General features: G+C 43.9%; 1 protein-coding gene across 1 annotated transcript in view; it reads left to right on the top strand.

The window, feature by feature from the left end:
- Positions 1-3,608: 3,608 nt before the first annotated feature.
- Positions 3,609-17,882, top strand: part of LOC311115138 (uncharacterized protein) — a 33,033-nt gene continuing 18,759 nt past the window's right edge. Inside the window, exons 1-4 of the mRNA XM_084190345.1 lie at positions 3,609-3,811; positions 14,813-15,189; positions 15,740-15,951; positions 16,861-17,248. Of these exons, the coding sequence (XP_084046471.1) occupies positions 3,700-3,811; positions 14,813-15,189; positions 15,740-15,951; positions 16,861-17,248 (1,089 nt within the window). The 5' untranslated portion in view covers positions 3,609-3,699. The remainder of the gene's footprint in view (positions 3,812-14,812; positions 15,190-15,739; positions 15,952-16,860; positions 17,249-17,882) is intronic.

The following is a 17,882-nucleotide window of genomic DNA, read 5'->3' on the forward strand; positions in this document are numbered from 1 at the left end:
GTGAAAAGATGACAGGTCCGCAGGGAGTCTAGTTTTCCTCCATTTCCGCTCGGCTGCCCGGAGCCCTCTTCTGTGAGCTCGCAATGAGTCGTCAAGCCACGGAGCAGGAGGGGAGGACCGAGCCGGCCGGGAGGATAGGGGACATAGAGAGTCAAAAGATGCAGAAAGGGAGGAGAGGAGGATTGAGGAGGCAGAATCAGGAGATCGGAGGGAGAAGGATTTAGCAGATGGAAGAGATGATAGGATGGAAGAGGAGAGAGTTGCAGGAGAGAGAGAGCGAAGGTTGCGACGGCACATTACCATCTGAGTAGGGGTAGAGTGAGTAGTGTTGGAGGAGAGCGAGAGAGAAAAGGATACAAAGTAGTGGTCGGAGACTTGGAGGGGAGTTGCAGTGAGATTAGTAGAAGAACAGCATCTAGTAAAGATGAGGTCAAGCGTATTGCCTGCCTTGTGAGTAGGGGGAGACGGTGAGAGGGTGAGGTCAAAAGAGGAAAGGAGTAGAAAGAAGGAGGCAGAGAGAAATGAGTCAAAGGCAGACGTAGGGAGGTTAAAGTCACCCAGAACTGTGAGGGGTGAGCCATCCTCAGGAAAGGAACTTATCAAGGCATCAAGCTCATTGATGAACTCTCCAAGGGAACCTGGAGGGCGATAAATGACAAGGATGTTAAGCTTGAATGGGCTAGTGACTGTGACAGCATGGAATTCAGACAGATGGGTCAGGGGAAAAAGAGAGAATGTCCACTTGGGAGAGATGAGGATTCCTGTGCCACCGCCGCGCTAACCAGATGCTCTCGGGGTATGCGAGAACACATGGCCAGACGAGGAAAGAGCAGTAGGAGTAGTAGTGTTTTCTGTGGTAATCCATGTTTCCGTCAGCGCCAAGAAGTCGAGGGACTGGAGGGTAGCATAGGCTGAGATGAACTCTGCCTTGTTAGCCGCAGAACGGCAGTTCCAGAGGCTGCCAGAGACCTGGAACTCCACGTGGGTCGTGCGCGCAGGGACCACCAGATTAGAGTGGCAACAGCCACGTGGTGTGAAGCATTTGTATGGCCTGTGCAGAGAGGAGAGAACAGGGATAGACAGACACATAGTTGACAGGCTACAGAGAAAGGCTACAATAATGCAAAGGAGATCGGAATGAAATGAACTAAACATCTGGGAAAGCGAGAGATGGGGGGCCTCCCTCACTTACGTTTCACTGAAACACTCCACGTGTATGGCGTCGTGTGGGCAAGCAGTTTGCTGATGTCAACGTTGTGAACAGAGTGCCCCATGGTGGCGGTGGGGCTATTGTATGGGCAGGCATAAGCTACGGACAACGAACACAATTGCATTTTATCGATGGCAATGTCAATGCACAGAGATACCGTGATCCTTTGGCCCATTGTGAGGCCCATTTGTTTAAGGTGTCTGTGACCAACAGATGCATATCTGTATTCCCAGTCATGTGAAATCCATAGATTAGGGACTAATTAATTCATTTCAATTGACTGATTTCCTCATATGAACTGTAACTCAGTAAAATCTTTGAAATTGTTGCGTTTATATTTTGCCGTATTCAATTATTTTACGTTGCTCTAATTTCCCTAATGTGGACAGTTGGTGTTCCATTACACAAGCTTGCATTTTCACCACATAAAATGTAGTGGAATTACATCCTTTTATATTTTTTGAAAGACTGCTAAATTCGGTGTACAACGCCATTTATATCCCTGGCCATTTTTATCCCTGGATTGAGGTATGTTTTCGGAGCCATATCCCGGCTCCGCGGTGTCTAAATCCTGGCTACAGGGCGTTCTGACTCGAAGAGAAAATCTGTAGGTAGAGTCGGATCTGTTGCTACTACAGGTTGTCAGCTGTCAACAGGTATTTCGTTTACCCAAATTCGTTGTGGTTTGTCTTTTAGAAGAGGCCAAACGGTACATGCAGGCGCTGTTATTGTCCCAGTTTCATTGATTTAAATATTGATGTGAGTGACTCATTTGTGCGAGCTATTGATTATAGTAGAACAGGTTAATCAATTCGAGGACGCTTGACAAATGTTTGTATTTGTATTTATTATGGATCCCCATTAGTTCCTGCCAAAGCAGCAGCTACTCTTCCTGGGGTTTATTATGGATCCCCATTAGTTCCTGCCAAGGCAGCAGCTACTCTTCCTGGGGTTTATTATGGATCCCCATTAGTTCCTGCCAAGGCAGCAGCTACTCTTCCTGGGGTTTATTATGGATCCCCATTAGTTCCTGCCAAGGCAGCAGCTACTCTTCCTGGGGTACAGCAAAATTAAGGCAGTTATACAATTTTAAAAGCATTACAATACATTCCCAACAGAATGTGTGCCCAGTGGGGTTGTCTTAACATGTATACTTAGAACCTCCTAATAATATAACAGAACTCCCTCGCTAAAGCTAGCAAGCTTTCCTCAATTACCTCGTTAGACTCGGTACTGGTACCTCTTGTATAGCCCTTGATCATGACTCTCAGTTCCATTACATTACACATAATAGTCATTGGATGAAGGCCTCTTCTGTATGGGGGAGTTTTGTTAAGGGCCACAATGCTCGGTCTGAACATTAACAAGCATCGCTTGCGGTTAGGTTTTGGAAGCAGGAGGACCTTATCTTTCATATCTGCAAGAATATATATCTTCTTCTTTTTTTAAACGAAAGGTTAAATTGATACACGCCATTACATTTTGTTGTTGCAAAGATATTTTCAGATTTTGGTTGTGGTTTACCCAAATGTGTAAATTATAACCCTTTCCCTCTAACCTCTCACCCTTTCGCGACTGCTCTCCTCTCAGGTCCTTTCTCAGCCTCCGTATTTTCTGCTGGCCCCGCCCCTTTGTTGCTTCTTCTCGAAAGCGAACAGGCCGCTCTTTGAAAAGCTAAATAGGTAGCTAGCTAGAAGACTACTGAATACTTCGAAAGGGAAATATAAAACTTAAGCTGGTGAGTAAAGCATTAGATATCTACCAATGGTCATAAAGGGTCGTCCAAACGCCGTTATTAGTAGTTCGGTTTGCATGACGACTAGCTAGCTACCTGCTCTTCAGACCAGCTGCTGTTTAGCTTGGTAGCTAGCTAATAGCTCCTTCTAACTCATTTGAAGCTGTGCTCAAACTCAGTCGATATACGAATACAAAGATTGTTTTCTGACTGGTAAAAACATGCAGATTGATTTGAGCTGTATAGAATCAACGAGTTACTGTTGTACTTTCTGTTTGTGTTAGCTATGTTAGTTCGCTTGTTAGCTAGCGGAATTATGCTTCCAGGTTGGATCCTTCAAAATAAAAGCCCTCATAGGAATATTGAAATTAATGTATTAATGGTCACTGATATTGTTACATTTAGTAAAAAATAAAATATTGAAATGATAGAAAATTTAAATCTGACTATACATGTACATCTTGGATGGTACAAACTGTTTTTGTATTACACCAAGTCCTCCTATCTACACAGGTGACCTCATAAGGATTTCCCCTGCTCTGGTGGGAGGAACAAGATCCAGTGTTATGAGAACTCAGACCCTGGAATAATTTGTCTTGGCCGGAGACTGACAAAGCAGCACATCCTAAAGCTCCCAGTGTGAAGGGAGATCTAGGAGTCCTTTGAATCCATATGAAAGGAAAGACACCTCGCCCTGTTTTTGACCAAGACACATTCTAACTCATCTGAATCTTTAAGAATCTGCTGGGACAAAATGGATCGAGAGAAGGGAAAGTTGATGGATGAAATCGAAAAGGGTTTATGGAATTTAACCGAGAACAATTTACGTTACCTGTGTGAACGTCATGGACAAGATGGCAAAGATGGCTCCGAAGTTAAAGGAATGGATCATCGCTCATTGCGGCGTAAAATCCTGGAGCAAATGTGGGACAATACGGATTCAATGAAATCGGAGGAGCAGGGAATATCTTGGTTAGTTCAACTAAAAGAGGACATCAAAAGGATACAGGAGGATGCTAGCAGTGCTGATGATGATGCCGGAGACTGTGATGAAGAATGGAACGGAGAGGGAGAGGTTCAGTTACCTAGCAACGGTTTGGAGGTGGAGCCCATGAGTTCCAGCCAATCTGATGATGATGATGATGACGCTGTAGACTGTGATGAAGAACGGGACGAGGAGGTCAGGGATTGGATGGCTAGCGATGGGCTGGAGGTGGAGTTATCTCCAGAGAGGCACATACCAGAGCAGAGAGGGGTGAGTATTTGATTTCCCAGTCTTACATTTTGTTTCTCAAGTCTTTCCTTGATTCCTCGACCTCCTTTTATAAAAGGATCTGATGTTCCTCCTCTTGGCCTTTCTCCTTCAATGGTTTTTGAGAAATAGTTTGAGTAATCGAGGATGAGAGGAATTGAGGAAAGACTTGAGATTTAAATTCCTTGAAAGGCAGGAGATGGTTTCCCACCCTGTTTCATTCGGTCACTATTTTGACCATTTCCAGGACAAGCCTCCCCGGCCCACCTCCAACCTCTCGATGTCCCCGGGTCGTGCCTCCCGCGGTAGCGCCCTACTGCGCTGTCTGAAGAAGAGAGTGTCTGTGCAGCTGGACGACAGCAAGACAACTCGCACAGGAGAGAAATCTCACAGCCCGTCTAAAGCTAAACGATGCAAGAAAACTCTCCCAGGAGACAGGCCTAGCTCCCATATCTGTGATCACTGTGGGAAGAATTTAGGAAGTCAAAAAAGCCTGAAAAGTCACATGCGCATTCATACCGAAGAGAAACCTCACGAGTGCTCCGAGTGTGGGGAGACGTTCCGTCTGTTAAGAAGCCTAAAAAAACATCAGAAACTTCACACTGGTGAGGTTAGAGTGACGAAGAAAGTCAAAGTCCCGCATCCGTGTCCTCACTGCGGGACGATGCTAGCTTCAAAGAAAGAATTAAAGGATCATCTGCGAATCCGCCACACTGAAAAAACTCAGCTCTGCTCTGAATGTGGCAAGAGATTCTCTAGCACCTATGCCTTGAGGAAACACCAGAGACTACACACTGGGGAACAGCTCCACCTCTGCCCTGACTGTGGGAAGACCTTCTATACTCAGGCACACCTGATATCTCACCAGAGGGTCCATGCTGAACACAGGGATAGGCCGCATGTGTGCCCCGTCTGTGGGAGGGGCTTTACAGCAGCTTCATCCTTGAAGTCACATCAGAGTATTCACACCGGAGAGAAACCTTACCTCTGCTCTGAATGCGGGAAGAGTTTCAGAACATTAGGACACTTCACGACACACCAGAAACAGCATGTAGAAGCAAAGCCATCTTTCCCTTGCCCTGTTTGCAAGCAGTGCCTCTCAACAAAGCGCAACCTGATATTTCACCAGAGAATGCACACTGGAGAGAAGCCTTACCACTGCTCTCAGTGTGACCGGCGCTTTGTTAATGAGCAGAAATTGAAAAGTCATCAGCGAGTACACACTGGAGAGAAGCCCTACCTTTGCTCCCAGTGTGGGAAAAGTTTTGCTCTTTCACAAAATCTTAAAAAGCATCTTAGGGTGCATTCAGGTGAGAGGCGTTACAGATGTACCTATTGTGTAAAAAGTTTCATTTCTTCATCTGGTCTGAAATCACACCTGCAAACCCACACTGGAGTGAAACCCTGCCACTGCCCTGAATGTGGGAAAGGTTTCTCAGAGAAGAGAGCTCTAAAGAATCACATGCTCACACACGGGAGAGAAACCGCTCCAACGTTCCAATGTCTGTGAGAATGTATTCTTAGGTAACTCAGCACTCTGAAGAAACACCAGGAGATACACATTGGGTTGAAGAGGATAAATAGCTTCCATTTGACTGACTAAGTCGCTCTGGATAAGAGTGTCTGCTAAATTACTAAAACATTTAAAAATAAAAAATAGATATTCTACACCGCTGCCTTCCCGAATACCATGTGATAGTTCATTTCTGTCTTGTTTTCTCTGAAATGTTTTTGTAAGGCTAACTAAGAAACTACCGTGACTAGTTATTTTGTCTCTGGGTGTTAGAACTCATTGTATAAATTTGGTTCTGTTTATAAATTGTCTGCTTGCTTTGGACTGTTCTATCTAGCCTGAATCCAGAACCTTTTTTGTGCAAAAAATAATAATATATATATATATATATATATATACACACACACATACATACAGTGAGGGAAAAAAGTATTTGATCCCCTGCTGATTTTGTACGTTTGCCCACTGACAAAGACACGATCAGTCTATAATTTTAATGGTAGGTTTATTTGAACAGTGAGAGACAGAATAACAAAAAAAAATCCAGAAAAACGCATATAAAAAATGTTATAAATTGATTTGCATTTTAATGAGTCAAATAAGTATTTGACCCCATCTCAATCAGAAAGATTTCTGGCTCCCAGGTGTCTTTTATACAGGTATCGAGCTGAGATTAGGAGCACACTCTTAAAGGGAGTGCTCCTAATCTCTGTTTGTTACCTGTATAAAAGACACCTGTCCACAGAAGCAATCAATCAATCAGATTCCAAACTCTCCACCATGGCCAAGACCAAAGAGCTCTCCAAGGATGTCAGGGACAAGATTGTAGACCTACACAAGGCTGGAATGGGCTACAAGACCATCGCCAAGCAGCATGGTGAGAAGGAGACAACATTTGGTGCGATTATTCGCAAATGGAAGAAACACAAAAGAACTGTCAATCTCCCTCGGCCTGGGGCTCCATGCAAGATCTCACCTCGTGGAGTTGCAATGATCATGAGAACGGTCAGGAATCAGCCCAGAACTACACGGGAGGATCTTGTCAATGATCTCAAGGCAGCTGGGACCATAGTCACCAAGAAAACAATTGGTAACACACTACGCCATGAAGGACTGAAATCCTGCAGTGCCCGCAAGGTCCCCCCCCCCTGCTCAAGAAAGCACATATACAGGCCCGTCTGAAGTTTGCCAATGAACATCTGAATGATTCAGAGGAGAACTGGGTGAAAGTGTTGTGGTCAGATGAGACCAAAATCGAGCTCTACGCCATCAACTCAACTCGCCGTGTTTGGAGGAGGAGGAATGCTGCCTATGACCCCAAGAACACCATCCCCACCGTCAAACATGGAGGTGGAAACATTATGCTTTGGGGGTGTTTTTCTGCTAAGGGACAGGACAACTTCACCGCATCAAAGGGACGATGGACGGGGCCATGTACCGTCAAATCTTGGGTGAGAACCTCCTTCCCTCAGCCAGGGCATTGAAAATGGGTTGTGGATGGGTATTCCAGCATGACAATGACATGACAATGACCCAAAACACACGGCCAAGGCAACAAAGGGATGTCTCAAGAAGAAGCACATTAAGGTCCTGGAGTGGCCTAGCCAGTCTCCAGACCTTAATCCCATAGAAAATCTGTGGAGGGAGCTGAAGGTTCGAGTTGCCAAACATCAGGCTCGAAACCTTAATGACTTGGAGAAGATCTGCAAAGAGGAGTGGGACAAAATCCCTCCTGAGATGTGTGCAAACCTGGTGGCCAACTACAAGAAACGTCTGACCTCTGTGATTGCCAACAAGGGTTTTGCCACCAAGTACTAAGTCATGTTTTGCAGAGGGGTCAAATACTTATTTCCCTCATTAAAATGCAAATCAATTTATAACATTTTTGACATGCATTTTTCTGGATTTTGTTGTTGTTATTCTGTCTCTTACTGTTCAAATAAACCTTCCATTAAAATTATAGACTGATCATGTCTTTGTCAGTGGGCAAACGTACAAAATCAGCAGGGGATGAAATACTTTTTTCCCTCACTGTATATATATATATATATATATATATATATATATATATATATATATATATATATATATATATATAACTCAGCAAAAAAAGAAACGTCCTCTCAATGTCAACTGCGTTTATTTTCAGCAAACTTAACATGTGTAAATATTTGTATGAACATAACAAGATTCAACAACTGAGACATAAACTGAACAAGTTCCACAGACATGTGACTAACATAAATTGAATAATGTGTCCCTGAACAAAGGGGGGGTCAAAATCAAAAAGTAACAGTCAGTATCTGGTGTGGCCACCAGCTGCATTAAGTACTGCAGTGCATCTCCTCCTCATGGACTGCACCAGATTTTCCAGTTCTTGCTGTGAGATGTTACCCCACTCTTCCATCAAGACACCTGCAAGTTCCCGGACATTTCTGGGGGGAATGGCCCTAGCCCTCACCCTCCGATCCAACAGGTCCCAGATGTGCTCAATGGGATTGAGATCCGGGCTCTTCGCTGGCCATGGCAGAACAGTGACATTCCTGTCTTGCAGGAAATCACGCACAGAACGAGCAGTATGGCTGGTGGCATTGTCATGCTGGAGGGTCATGTCAGGATGAGCCTGCAGGAAGGGTACCACATGAGGGAGGAGGATGTCTTCCCTGTAACGCACAGCGTTGAGATTGCCTGCAATGAAAACAAGCTCAGTCCAATGATGCTGTGACACACCGCCCCAGACCATGACGGACCCTCCACCTCCAAATCGATCCCGCTCCAGAGTACAGGCCTTGGTGTAATGCTCATTCCTTCGATGATAAACGCGAAAGCGACCATCACCCCTGGTGAGACAAAACCGCGACACGTCAGTGAAGAGCACTTTTTGCCAGTCCTGTCTGGTCCAGCGACGGTGGGTTTGTGCCCATAGGCGACGTTGTTGCCAGTGATGTTTGCCTTACAACAGGCCTACAAGCCCTCAGTCCAGCCTCTTTCAGCATATTGCAGACAGTCTGAGCACTGATGGAGGGATTGTGCGTTCCTGGTGTAACTCTGGCAGTTGTTGTTGCCATCCTGTACCTGTCCCGCAGGTGTGATGTTCGGATGTACCGATCCTGTGCAGGTGTTGTTACACGTGGTCTGCCACTGCGAGGACGATCTGCTGTCAGTCCTGTCTCCCTGTAGCTTAGGCGTCTCACAGTACAGACATTGCAATTTATTGCCTTGGCCACATCTGCAGTCCTCATGCCTCCTTGCAGCATGCCTAAGGCACGTTCACGCAGATGAGCAGGGACCCTGGGCATCTTTCTTTTGGTGTTTTTCAGAGTCAGTATAAAGGCCTCTTTAGTGTCCTAAGTTTTCATAACTGTGACCTTAATTGCCTACCGTCTGTAAGCTGTCAGTGTCTTAACGACTGTTCCACAGGTGCATGTTCATTAATTGTTTATGGTTCATTGAACAAGCATGGGAAACAGTGTTTAACCCCTTTAAAATGAAGATCTGTGAAGTTATTTGGATTTTTACAAATTCTTTGAAAGACAGGGTCCTGAAAAAGGGACGTTTCTTTTTTTGCTGAGTTTATATGACTCCCGTAAGAAACTACCGTAACTAGTTATTTTGTCTCTGGGTGTTAGAACTCATTGTATAAATTGGGTTCTGTTTATGAATTGTCTGCTTGCTTTGGACTGTTTTATCTAGCCTGAATCCAGAACCTTTTTTGTGCTAATGTAGCTATATATATATATATATATATATATATATATATATATATATATATATATATATACACACACAAAAAAGTGCTATATATATATATATAGATGACTCCCGTTTTGGCATGTATTTATTGTATGGTGCAGTACCAGTGTGGCCACTAGAGGACACCACTTGCCTGTTTTAATGTTGTGACGTTGCTTCACTTGTCTTCTACTATGGTGGGCTCGCACTATGGCAGTTTAGAAGAAGTCTGCCAAGACAACTGTACAAGGCTGAACAAAGCAACTAGATAAATACCTTATTCCCAAGGTAACGATTCTGCCTGCACTGATCTGTCTCGTATCTCGCAAAGAGTAATGGGATAGATCAAAAGGCTGTTATAACGTTCTAAAATAATACTTAAGTGAAGTACATTTCTTCGTCAAAACAGGCTGGATGAATTTAAGCCAAATCAATAAATCCATTATTGATTTAGACGTTTTTTTTTTTGCTGAGGATATCTTAGTTGCTTACTTTAACATCTAGCTAAGGTGTTTTGTGTTTGTACAAGTAGTATTTCTAACTTAAATTTGTAATTAGTTTTGTAGCTCTAAAAGTCACTTTGTGCACGGCACAGACGAACGAAGGGGTCAGGGTTCAGGTCTGGAAGCTTTCCTCTTTACCCAGAGGGCAGTTTCAGTACTGCAGTTTAACTGACATCTGGCCCACAAAGACAATTCCTGTAGATGGTCCCATAGAGAAATCAGATTTAAAATTCCTAATAAGATCCTTTAGCCATCACCTTTGTGCACAAAATATCAATTGAGGCCATTTTTTTTTTCTCCATCACTCACAGCCGAAGACATTAACATTTTATATTCAAGGTGTCTGCCATGTTTTTGGATGACGTGATGACGTCATCACTGCTCGCGGTGCTCCCTGTTCGCATTGAGTGCTAGTGTGCATGTGAGTTGGGCCCAGTAAAAAGGATGCAACCCGGAGATATATAGGGTGGCAGGTAGCCTAGCGGTTAAGAGCATTGGGCCAGTAACTGAAAGGTCGCTGGTTCGAATCCCTGCGCCAACTATGTGAAGAATCTGCCCTTGAGCAAGGCACTTAACCCTAATTGCTCCTGTAAGTCGTTTTGGATAAGAGCGTCTGCTAAATTTGTAAGGTATTTTTTATATAGACCGTCCACGAATTGGCGTTTGCTAACGTGAGTAGGTTACGTTGAAAACAACAGTCTTCCATCTTGGACGCTGTCTCCAGTTAATTTATAGGCTGAGGCTACGAATACAGAGTTTTCACCCCCGCCTCTTTGGAAACATCTTTCTCAAAACTAAGGATCCAAATCATGTTTTGTGCATGTGTTATTTTACACAAACATTCAAGTTTCTCTTTAATCTTTGCTTTTACTCCCCTTCTTCTGAACCCTCAACCAATTTAATGGACATGATGATGTAGCCTATGTCTCTGCCTCATATTTCTGAACAGCTGAAATATAAACTTGGTGGTGCGATTTGAAAGAATATTCCCAAAATATATATGTGTGAAGGCTATCTGTCTGCTGTTAGCGTTTTGTGTGATGATGTCATCTTTATAGTTATGCTGCCATATAGCCAGAGTTGCTGAACACTAAATGCTTCCTCCATAAGCTAGCTAGCAACATTATGTTATCGCAATTAATGTGTTTATTATTATTAGTATTATCTATGAATTAAATGGCCGTTTTTAGAAGAAGTCTGCCAAGAAACTGTACAAGTCTGAAGAAGCAACTACCTACATAAATGTTTTTAATGTCTTTATTTGAAGGTCTTGGCTCCAATTCTTCTGAATAAGTGTAACACTATCTGCTTCTTGTAATGTGACAAACATTGTTTAATAACTCATTAATGAAATCTGAACAGACCCATGTTATGTTTTATTTACTCTTGTAGTTTACGTTGTTTTAGCAGATGCTCGTATCCACAGAAACATACAGTAGTAGTGAGTGTATACATTTTCATACTGGTTCCTTTTGGGAAATCGAAACCCACAACCCCTGGCGTCGCAAGCGCCGTGCTCTACCAACTGAGCTACACGGGACTACCGGGAGTCGGCTTTTATTTCTACATGCACAATTCATAATGTAGATTTATAGTGTAGCCTGTAGTTTTTATCTTCCACTGTTCATAGTGTACATACTGTATGAGGATTGTGGACATTCTGCATGTATATATCTTGTCCGTTTATTCTGTTTATTGTCTATTTTTAGCCTGTATTCTGTTTGTGTCAACACCATTTCACAGAGTCAAATTCCTGGACATGCACATGTGTTTGACGAATAAAGGTGATTCTCTGTTCCATCTGTTGATTGGAGGGGGAAGTTATAGATGTTGACATGATGTCTCATACAGTCGTGAATCTAAAGTTTCATTTTGATATGTTTTTTTTTTTTCATGTTTAAAAATAAACATGTGTTTTTCAAATAATAAGTAATGTTTGTACCTGCTTGGCCCCAGTGGTGAGACTGGTTTGGATACAGAAATAGTTGAGCTCAGAATTTTTTTTGGTCTTGTATCTTTCTTTATCCAGGTTTTCCCAACCAAACTCAGTCCTCGGGACCCCGTGGGGTGCCACGTTTTGTTTTATGCTCTAGCACTACACAGCTGATTCAAATAATCAACTAATTATCAAGCTTTGACTATTTGAATCAGCTGTGTAGTGTTAGGGCAAAAACCAAAACGTGCACCCCTTGGGGTCCTGAGGACCGAGTTTGGAAACGCTGGCTTAATCCCGTGGAAGCTAAAGCGGTTTGAAGTGGATAGAAAATGGTGTGTATTCATTAGTTGCACACCATAGCAAACAGTTTTGCAACAGAAAATATTATGCAATGAAAATGAGTTTCTATTGGACAAATTCCTATTGAATAAACCCATGGACTCATTTATAGATATTTTCATAAGACTACTTTGAAGTTTGCATTCACCACCCCATTTGGTAAATTGTTCATAAACATAAAACTAGTGAAACTCACCAGTAAACTCACTGAACACTCCTCTTTCGCTCTATGCTGTGTCATTACATAGGCAAGTGGGTAATACATATACATGTATTCATTTGTACTGAGTAATTGTTGTTATTATTTACCTATGATGTAATATAATGTATCTATGTCCTCAATGAGGATAGTTGTATTACCGTTCTCGTCTCTCTCTGACCTCACCTTTCTGCGAGCCCCGCCCCTTTGTTTCTTCTCGCCTGGAACGTGAACAGGCCGCTTGCGTTTGAAACGGTAGCTAGAAGACTACTGAATACTTCGGAAGGATTGTGTTACAATCGAGCCGGTGAGTAAAGCATTAGGTTTCTACTGACGGTCAGAAGGGGTCGTCCAAAGAGATGCAATTAGTTAGTAGTTAGGTTCGCATAACCGCTAACTTAGCTGGCTAGCTGCTCTCCAGACTAGCTGCGTTTTAGCTTGGTAGCTAGCTAACTAATTGCTCCTGTAAACTATTTTTAAGCTGTAGACGAACTGAGTCGATATTCGAATAAAATGATTGTTTTCTGACTGGTAGCTACAGGGAGCTCGATTGTAGCTATATGAAATCAACGAGTGACTGTTGTATATTCTGTCTGTGTTAGCTAACGTTAGCTTGTTAGCTTCTTCTTCTAAAGGATTTGGTTGGCGGATCGCATCCAACTTTTAGGTACTGTGTGTGAGGCCATTCACGGCCTACCTACATTAAGTTCTTGATACGGTAATACAAAATTAGGGAAAAGGAAAATTGCCCTGCCAACTATTAGCCCTCTATAAAAATAAAAATAAAAACATTCCACTATTCTACTCCAGAACACTACCACCCAACACCCCCCTGCAACTGTTTTGCAGTAAATCCTCGCAATCCCAAGTACTTCTCAGCAACTGTCACCACAGCCTCTCTTTTCTGTGACTTCTGATCCATTTCTGTGGTACAATTGACAACCATGACTATGAATGCTAAACAGCCCACCTTACTGAATGAAGCACATTCTTTCCATCACTCTGTCTTGGTCTCTGCCTACTCACAGGAATCCTCTCAGTATCCCTCAGCCTGTAACCATCTTCCTCCACCACTCTCTTCACTGCCTCAGCATACGGCACCTTCCGTACTTCACCTTCCGTACTTCACCTTCCGTACTTCATAATACTGTATGTACCCATTGATTCTTGAAGTATTAAACTTATAAATGCCTCATGAGCTTAGTTCAACTAGGGCCCTGTGTTTTGGTTAATCATGTCACATGACCTGGACTTTTAACCTTCAATTAAAGGTTTTTCTATCAAACTGGCCCCTTAAATGTCAGATGGCCCAGCACCATACTGAGACAACTGCTTTCATTTTTGGTGTAGTTCTCATGTCTGGAAAAGGCTTAAAATAAAGGTTCAAGTCCAGGTCATGTGACATGATCAACCAAAACACAGGGCCCTATGCGGAATATAAGCTTGTTTCACTCCAATGTTTGTAAAGTAAATGTAAACAAACACTATATAGCCTCAAAACGTAGTTAAAACTATTAATTTAGATTTCATGGATGGTCAGTCCTAGCTCTGTCTATAAATATGAGTGGTTAGATTTCTCCTGCCCCATCCCCTCCGCTTTTTTACCGAAACAGGGTCGGGGATAACGCTTTGTTATTGTTTTAACTGCTGATTGGTGTTTTAAGTTTAAAAAATAAAAGATTGACAATCAAATCTAGAAAATGCTTTGATTTGACAGACTCTGCAAAATAGAATGACACTATATACATGTAGATATAAGATGGTAAAAACTGTTTTTTTTTCCATTACACCACGTCCTCCTACTTCCACAGGTGACCTCACAAGGAGTTCCTCTGCTCTGGTGACAGGTGACCTCACAAGGAGTTCCACTGCTCTGGTGACAGGTGACCTCACAAGGAGTTCCACTGCTCTGGTGACAGGTGACCTCACAAGGAGTTCCACTGCTCTGGTGACAGGTGACCTCACAAGGAGTTCCACTGCTCTGGTGACAGGTGACCTCACAAGGAGTTCCACTGCTCTGGTGACAGGTGACCTCACAAGGAGTTCCACTGCTCTGGTGACAGGTGACCTCACAAGGAGTTCCACTGCTCTGGTGACAGGTGACCTCACAAGGAGTTCCACTGCTCTGGTGACAGGAGGAAGATCTGGTGTTATGAGAACTCCAGATAGGAAAGAAACAGGACACATGAGAAAGACACCTCACTCTTTGTGACAGCTCCATTCAATAACCAGTTGTTATTGCCATTTTTACCAAGAAACATTCAGACTCTGCTGGGACAAAATGAATCGAGAGAAGGGAGTGTTGATGGATGAAATTGAGAAGAGTTTATGGAATTTATCTGAGGACAATTTATGTTACCTATGTGAACATCGTGGACATGATGCATCCGAAGTTAAAGGAATGGATCACCGCTCATTGCGGCGTAAAATCATGGAGGAAATGTGGGACAATACGGATTCAATGAAATCGGAGGAGCAGGGAATGTCTTGGTTAGTCCAACTGAAAGAGGACATCAGGAGGATACAGGAGGATGCTAGGGCAGCACCCTGGAGTCACCGCCAGGCTGATCATGCTGTGGACTGTGATGAAGGAGGGAGCAGAGAGGGAGGGGCTGGGTTATCTAGCAACGGGTTGGAGGCGGAGTCCACGAGTCCCAGACAATCCAACTACGATGACGCTGCAGACTGCGACGTGGAGGACACGGATTGGTTGCCTAGCAACAGACTGGAGACGGAGTTATCTCCAGAAAAGCACACACCAGAGCAGAGAGTGAGAGGCGTGAGTATTTATTTTCCGTGTCAGAAAGTGATTTTTTTTCCCAGTCTTAAAGTGTGTTTCTCAACAGTCTTTCTTTGATTCCTCAACTTCCTTCTATAGAAGGCATTGGAGGATAATATTTTACATTTTAGTCATTTAGCAGACGCTCTTATCCAGAGCGACTTACAGTTAGTGAGTGCATACATTTTCATACTGGCCCCCTGTGGAAATATCTGATGTTCCTCCTCATTGGAGGATAATATCTGATGTTCCTCCTCATGGGAGGATAATATCTGATGTTCCTCCTCATTGGAGGATAATATCTGATGTTCCTCCTCATTGGAGGATAATATCTGATGTTCCTCCTCATTGGAGGATAATATCTGATGTTCCTCCTCATTGGAGGATAATATCTGATGTTCCTCCTCTTGACCTTTCTCCATTTTGAGAAGGAGGTTAAGTCATTGTGGATGAGAGGAATTTAAATACTTCAAAGTTCATTGACAGGTAGAAGAGCATGTCCCACCCTGATTCATTCCGTCTCTATTTCTGTGATTTACAGGACACGTCTCTCCCGAAGACCCCGTGTCGTGCCTCTCCTGGTAGCACCTTACTGCGAGGTCTGAAGAGGGTGTCTGTGCAGCTGATGGACTGCAGGAAAACACTGGGGCAGAAAACCTGCAAGAAAACCCACTCCTGTGCTCAGTGTGGGAAGAGTTTTGCCACAAAAGACATTCTGGAGCGACATCTGCTAACTCACACTGGAGAGAAACCGTACATTTGCCCTCGTTGTGGGAAGAGTTTCAATGATCCAGGAAACTTAAAGAAACACATCTTTAGAACTCACTCAGGAGAACATTCTGAAGAGGAACCTTCTGAGAACAATGTTGGTTCCTCAGAACATGATGGGACCGTGAAGAAACCAGTCCTTAATCCATGTTCTCACTGTGGGAAGAAGTTGTCAACCAAAATAAGACTAAAGATTCACCTGAAGACCCACAATGTAGAGAAACCTCACGTCTGCCCCGACTGCGGGAAGAGCTTCGCTTTCCGTCCCTCCTTGACCAAACATAAACATTTTAGTCATTCAGAGCACGGAGTGAAACGTCATGAATGTGCATTCTGTGGGAAAGTTTTAAATCAACCAGGAGCCTTGAGGTCCCATCAAAGAACCCACACTGGAGAGAAACCCCACCTCTGCTCCGACTGTGGGAAGAGTTACTGTTTTCATTCGTCTCTGAGAAGACATCAGGTACTCCACGCAGGAGGCAGTGCGAAGCCCCATGTGTGCTCTGTCTGTGGGAAAGGCTTCAGAGATTCTGGATACTTAAAAAAACACCAATCTGTCCATTCGAGAGAGAAACCTCACCTCTGCTCCAACTGCGGAAAGACTTTCACGTCCTTACTTACCTTAACAAATCATTCCAAATCACATCGTCTAGATGGAGACCAATTCCAATGCCCTGAATGTAAGCTCCATTTCCCAACCAAGGAAAGGCTGACCAGCCACCAGAGAACGCATACTGGTGAAAAACCTTTCTGCTGCTCCCAATGCCACAAACGCTTCTCTCATTCAAATAGTTATCAAAGGCACCTTCGTATGCACTCCGGTGAGAAACCCTTTGTGTGTCCTCTCTGCGAGAAGCGATTTAACGACTCTTCGAACCTTAGAACACATGTTAGAAGACATAAAGGAGAGAAGATAGGCAAGACACAGGTCTCTGAGCCATGCCCTCACTGTGGGAAGAGGCTGGCTTCTAAGGCAGGGTTAGAGACTCACCTGCGGACCCACACTGGAGAGAAACCTCACCTCTGCGCCAACTGCGGCAAGAGCTTCGGCTTCCACTCAGCTTTGAGAAGACATCAGAAAACGCAGCACGGAGAGCAAGTAGAGAAGCCGCATGTCTGTTCTGTCTGTGGGAAAGGCTTCATGGAGTCTGGAGCGCTGAAGAAACATGTGGTGACCCACGAGGAGAAACAGCACCTTTGCTCCGATTGCGGGAAGAGTTTCAGATTGCTTCAGGCCTTGTTGAATCATCAGAAAACCAAGCATCAGAAAATAAACAAGCAAGTAAGAGAGAATAATCAGTACCTCTGCCTTACTTGCGGCCAGGAATTCAGTTCAAAGCATAGATTGGTAATCCACGAGAGAAAGCACACAGGAGAGAAACCTTACCAATGCGCCCAGTGCAGCAGGTGCTTCGCTGATAAGACTAACATGAGGCGTCACCAGACGGTGCACACAGGAGAGAAACCTTTCCAATGCGCCGTCTGCGACATGAAGTTCTCTCAAGTCGCCTCTTTAATACGGCACCACTTAATACACTCGGGTCAGAAACCGCACCACTGCACTTACTGCGACAAGAGTTTCTCTCAGTCGAACACGCTGAAAACACACATACTAACCCACACTGGAGAGAAACCGTACCAGTGCCCCGACTGCGGGAAGCGTTTCACCGAAAAGAAAGCCATAAAGAAACACCAGCGCGACACACATGGGTCAGGGGAACACAGCGCACACCGCTTTCTCATTGAGACTGAGTCAAGACCAGAGCCCTCAAGCAAAGCCGTAGCAATGCCCTGACTGTAGAAAATGTTTCTCAGAGAAAAGAGCTCTTGTGGAACACCAGAAGACACACCGGAGAGACGGCGCCCCTAATGTTTCATTTTGATCTGAAGGTTTGTAAATGTTTCAAAATAAACAT

The sequence above is a fragment of the Coregonus lavaretus genome (genome assembly GCF_964263955.1).
Source record: "Coregonus lavaretus genome assembly, contig: HAP1_SCAFFOLD_200, whole genome shotgun sequence".
Taxonomy (NCBI): Eukaryota; Metazoa; Chordata; class Actinopteri; order Salmoniformes; family Salmonidae; genus Coregonus; species Coregonus lavaretus.